Raw genomic sequence first — 6000 nt, forward strand, 5'->3', positions numbered from 1 at the left:
AAACTAGTATGCCCACTTTCTGGTGGAGATCAGAACATGCACTAATCTTAGCACAAAACCTACTCACAGGTTGTGCTGTACAGGCAATGCAAGTGGGTAATAGCCTCACATGTCCTACTTGAAAGAGTGCAGAGAAACAATCCATGATATAAAGAAACATCTGAGAAGTGAGCAGTGGTAAAAGAAGCCAATGAGTTTGATACCAAGAAGGTTAATGAAATTTCTACAGTAACTGTGAGCTTTTAGTAGAAAGACACTGTGACTGTGAACTTTTAGCAGAGAAGACACTGTGGACCTTTAGCAGAGAAGCAAGGCATGCAGAAATTGTTCTCCAAGCAAGGACTTCGGAAGATAAAGAGGAGACATCTGGTTTAAGAATGCAGCTACAGCCAAAACAAGCACTGAGTTTGGGAACGTGGGGAACATGGGGAGGATTTTTATGGTAATGGACAAATTATAATATGCGTGTAGTGACTGTATATTAGCAACACGTTTGTAGAAATCAGGGGGGCATGTTAGGAAGGAGTGATCCTTCATGCCCTTCTAGGCACATGAATAAATTATGCCCTCTTTAACACAAAAAGCAGGTGTTAGGAAGTCTCATTCCGGTTTTCAGAGATTTGGTAACAAATTGACTGACTGAACTACATTTCCAGAGACAAGACCACACAATCAGACAATCCATCTTGATGTAAAACTCTGAAGCACTAATGGGCACACACTTTGATATAATTGAATTTGTTCAGTGCCAAAATCACATTTGTCAGTTTTTGTGTCTTGCCCTCCGCATTTAATTTCAGGAGGTTGGGAGACAGCACATGTTGACAGATGACAAAGGATGGAGAAGTGAGAGACTTTGCCTGCTAAAGGGCATCTCTACCACCTACACTATACTTGGCACAGAAACTACCAGACTCTGAAGACAGACATGGGTATCACATGCAGTTCACAGAAAACCAAATACTCTTGAGACCGAGGCGATGAACAGACATGGAAACTGAAGGCAGAGAGATTCTATTTCAGACTTAATTCCTGTCAAAAGACTGTTTTGTTTATACAGCTAGGCCTTGCTTCTTAGGAGCTACTGCATGAAAGCCTCCTACTATGAATAATAACAGAACATCTAAAATGAAAAAACAAAACCAAACCAAAAAACACCGTCCCTTGCAGGTCAGATCATTGAGTGTGGCTTTTGGAAAAAAAAAAAAAAAAAACAACAAAAACAAACAAAAAAAAAACTTGAAAAAACTTGAGGCAAAGAAACAATCACACCTAGTGATATACTTTGAGGTTTTAGAGCTGCTTGATCTATACATTCTCTACAATGCTCAATTCATTTCTGTGGCACTAACCAACCTGCAAAGAACAGGTTTGGGATTTTGCACTAATTCAATTAGAATTTCATATATGACATTGAAACCTCAGCCAATGAAGTTAGGCCACTAACTCCAGCAGAGAGAGCATTACTTAAGAAGTATGATCTCCTCCATTTATTAATCACATAGTACATTATTTTAATATTTTCCTGTAAATGGATGCTTTGGAAATATGAAATCTGAAACATGACAGAGTCTGAACAGATTTCAAATTTTGCTAAAGCATGTAAAGATACATAAGCAAGGGAAGTTATTTAAACACTGAAAACAGATTTAGAGTGAAAAAAAAAATTACAAACTGGAAAAGCAAAAGAATAATCCTGAAGATCTAAATTATTTTTTTTCAGCTTGGAACATTTCTAGCTACTCTGAAGAATATCTGGAGTTTAACCATAGTTTTTAGTTTTGTAGCAACTTTTTGAAGTCACAGAATCACAGAATCATTAGGGATGGAAGGAACCTCTGGAGATCATCCAGTCCAACCCCCTGCTAAGGCACAGCCACCCAGAGCAGGTGACACAGGAACATGTCCAGGTGGGTCTTGAATGTCTCCAGAGAAGGAGACTCCATGACCTCCCTGGGCAGCCTGTTCCTGTGCTCTGCTATCCTCAACGTAAAGAAGTTCTTCCTCATGTTGAGGTGAAACTTCTTGTGCTGTCATTTATGGCCATTGCTCGTCATCCTGTTACTGGGCATCACTGAAAAGAGTCTGGCACCATCCTCTTGGCACCTGCCTTTGAGATATTTATATGCATTAATTGAGATCCCCTCTCAGTCTTCTCTTCTCTAGACTAAACAGGCCCAGCTCCCACAGTCTCTCCTCATAAGAGAGATGCTCCAGACCCAAGTCAGCAGCACAGAACCATACGTAAAACCAAATGGCAAAAGACTGAGCACAATAGTCTTACTAACAAGTTTTGCCAGGCATGTTAGCTACCATTTAGCAAAGCTAACATAATTCATTAACTATACATTTGCAGGACAGGAAGAAAGATCGAACCCTACTGTTGCTTGCCATCCTGCAAATAGATGTAAATCGCTCTATGTGGATTAGACAGATACTGCATGAGATATAGGCCTCATGTTCAGGTTTTGGGCCATACACATAGTGCCATGTTTTCAGATGAAAATGGGTGATCGTTAAGCATTACCTTCATTCAAAATTAATTGTGCACAAATTGGAATCCACACCTAATTTCCTAATATATTCCTTGGCTATCTATATACTTCAATTATGGTGTCATTTGGGGGTAGAATAATTAACAGTGAGAAGCAAAAAACAGGTGGCACTTACTGTGTTGCATTTTGTCCCACACACCACTTGCCGGTGGTTCAGCCACTGGGAGGCAAATACTTTATTAAGGATTCCAAGGTGAAATTCTCTCTCCTTCAAGAGGCTGGGAAGCTGCTGGGCTGCATATCCATGCAACAAGCGGTGATAGCTGGACTCATTCTGCATCCTGACCTCTCTACCTTTCAGGTAGTACACCACAGACCTTTTCACCTGGTGGAGTCTTTTCCTTTTGTGAACTGAGTGATCCCACTCATACTGTGGAAAAGAAGCATTAAACTTAGATAAAGCAACTAGAACAAACCTAAGACACGAGCCATCTAAATTCAAATATATTCTCAGCAAAATACTGAAGCCTTCCAAACTACCCATATAATACCATGCACGAAGGTTAACTCATAAATTGTGATAAAGCCTTCAGCAACATAAAATTAAACATAATTATTTGCTAAAGAAGTAACACTGCCATAATACTGAAAATAATCCACCCCGGTTCGGCACCGTTGGGACACCGAAAGCTTATAGGAACAAGAGGAAGCCAAGAAGCACTTTAAACGGAAAAGCAGCCCCGACAGCCTCCCGGCGTGAGCTCGGCAGGTTTGGAGGTGACACCGCGCGGGCCATCTGATAGTGACCACGCCGTTCATCGGCCTCCTCCGGCCCGGCCTGGGGTGGCCTCGCAGTAACGCTCAGCTCTGAGACGGCGGGGACTCGGCGGTTACGGGCCGAACAGAGAGCTCCCGGGGCCCCGGGGCCACCGGGGCAAGGAGCAGAGACGGGGGGAAGCTGCCCGCTGTATCGCACCGAGAGCCACTGTGGCCGGGACTACTCCTTCCCACCATCTCCCGCCCAGGACACCTTCCCCAGGCACCGAAAGACCCCGCCCTTTTCCCCTACCTCAACCGGGCACCGGGACACGGCAACCCCCAGTCAGGGTCACCCCAGGCACCGGCATGTGGGCTTCTGCCCTCATACACCCATTCCCGCCCCCCAGCCTACCTGCTCCCCCTGGAGCCCCCCGGCGGCAGCCGTCGCTGCTTTCCGCTTCCTGCTAACTGTTTTCCGGGCCATAGGAGAAGGAGAAGGAGGAGAAGGAGGAGAAGCCGAGAGCCCAACCTGGGCCCCACATGGAGCAAGAGGGGCAGAGGGCCACCGGGGTACGGGGCAAATAAGTGCGGGGAGCCAAGCCCAGTCACTTCGTCACAGACCCTACCGACTGCGCTTCACGACATTTTCTCCGAGGTGTTTTTACGACAGTCGCACCGTGCCTTTGCGACGGCTGTCCCACCCTGCCCGAGTCTCGTTTCCTAGCAACCGGAGGAAAGGAGGGCGGCGAGCTGGCTCACCCTCTGCGGCTGCCAGGCAGCGTGACCTCATCGGGGGAGGGGCGGCGCCCCCAGCGGAGCTCAGAGTGAAGCTTCCCGGCTTCGCCACTTGTCCGTTCCCCGCTGCCCTGCACGGGTCGGCGGCTCTCGCTGGCGGCCTCCCCGGGCCCCATCAATTTAAGCATAGGAGAGGCCCTGTATTATAACACCGTTTCCAGCTACTGTGTAGCAGATTAATTCTACCCCAGCCCAAACCAGCACAGTGATCTTTTACTGAGAGACAGCCTGTGAGCATATTCCTGTTGATTGTAGCATGCACAATCTGAAGTTCTACATATCTCCTGTGGGAAAATCTGACCACAGTGATAAGAAATGTGTGCTAATGTCTTTACAAAAAAGCCTGTGAGCTTATTCCTGTTGATTGTAGCATGCACAATCTGAAGTTCTACATATCTCCTGTGGGAAAATCTGACCACAGTGATAAGAAATGTGTGCTAATGTCTTTACAAAAAATTCTGTGAGTGAAGGTGTGGGTGTTAACGTCTTTGAAATGGGTCTTTATGTCTCTACTAACTTTCGGCAGCAGGTTTGTTACAGGGCCCAGACAGCTTGGCTCCTGAAACAGACAAGTGGGGTCTACACAAGGCTGAACTTCTGAACTTTGGGGTAAAACAGTAGGTTCAAGGGGGGATATGTGGTAGGCAGTTCGGGAAGGCTGTACCTTCCTAGTACCTCTGCCTAGTACCTACGTGAGCTGAGCTGCAGCCCGGGGGGATTTGCTCTGAATTTGTCTCTCTTGGAGTGGCAAGAAGTCTTATTGTTTAATATTGTCTAAGTTCTCTTGTGTAATAAACAGGTTTTTTCCACTTTTTTTCCTCCAGAGGTATTTTCTCCCGAACCGGCTGGGGGGAGGGGCCAATTGACTCTGCTTTCCTAAAGGAACCCTTTTGTGGGGGGGGGAGGGGAATTCTTTCCCCAGACTTGCCCTGAACCAGGACAGTGGGGAAAAGAAGAGGGGGCAACATGCGGCTGGGAGTTTAGGATAAAAGGAGGCTGTGCCTGAAACAGAGATTTTTGGAGTTAAGTTAACAAAATGAATTAAGCATTTATAATTTAGCTTGTAGAGGTATGTATTGAATTTTAACCTTTTACTTAAGAAACCTCTGCCTGGTACAAAGGGCATAGGAAAATGCAAATTTCTGAAGCTTCTTGCATAAAGAACAATACCAGAGGAAGCAAAGAACCCAGATAAAGGGGCTCCTCTGTCTCCAAGCCTATCAAGACTGACAGATGTACTCAGATAAGCACCAAAGGACCGAAAGCGCACGCGCAGAGAGGAAAAGTTCAAAAGTTCAATCATGAGGAAGACCACAATCTTCAGCCTCAGGACCACCGAGAGACCCCCGTACGACCACCACAGCAAACCACGCGTGCCCAGAAGGGCGTGGACTTATTTAGCATGAGAGGCGAGGACAGGCGGGGCCAGGGGTTGAATATGCATGAAAAAGTTGTGCAATGTATTGCATATGGAACATCTTTGGGAATAAAGGTGTGGGTCAGACTGAGGCTCGGCGCACAAGTTTTTGAGAGCTATCTCGCTTGTGCCGGGCGCTGACATACATACCCACTTCATAACTACCCCAGGTTATGGAGTCTATGTGGAAAATGCCAATCACTTGGTTTTTAAAATTTTTAAAGTTTAATAATAATAAAATGGTTATAAAAATAGTAATACAATTAGAGTAATAAAAATTTAGAGTTAGGACAATTACAAGACAATAAAAAGCAAAGTATTACGGATGTCCGGATGCTCTCGGGCACTTAGGCCACGACAAGCATGCCTTGTGAACAAAGGAATCACCTTAAAAGCAATAGCCTGTTGCATATACAAAACACTTAATGATTATGCATATATTTTATTTAAAAAAAGAACTTTGTCTGGTACTTGTCAAAAAGTTTCTGTTAATTCTCAGGCGCCTTTGAGTCCAAGTCAGGCTTGAAGAAGTTC

The 6000-nt window shown here is 45.2% G+C and overlaps 1 protein-coding gene across 2 annotated transcripts in view; it reads right to left on the reverse strand.

The window, feature by feature from the left end:
* LOC128783015 (DDB1- and CUL4-associated factor 12-like) overlaps positions 1 to 3842 on the reverse strand; it is a 116897-nt gene extending 113055 nt beyond the window's left edge. For both annotated transcript variants that reach the window (XM_053933589.1, XM_053933590.1), the window contains exons 1-2: positions 3667 to 3842; positions 2671 to 2925 (exon numbers count right to left, since the gene is read on the reverse strand). In XM_053933589.1, the coding sequence (XP_053789564.1) occupies positions 2671 to 2925; positions 3667 to 3738 (327 nt within the window). In that variant the 5' untranslated portion in view covers positions 3739 to 3842. The remainder of the gene's footprint in view (positions 1 to 2670; positions 2926 to 3666) is intronic.
* Between the last annotated feature and the right edge of the window lie 2158 nt (positions 3843 to 6000).

The sequence above is a fragment of the Vidua chalybeata genome (assembly GCF_026979565.1).
Source record: "Vidua chalybeata isolate OUT-0048 chromosome W unlocalized genomic scaffold, bVidCha1 merged haplotype SUPER_W_unloc_7, whole genome shotgun sequence".
In the NCBI taxonomy this organism is placed as follows: Eukaryota; Metazoa; Chordata; class Aves; order Passeriformes; family Viduidae; genus Vidua; species Vidua chalybeata.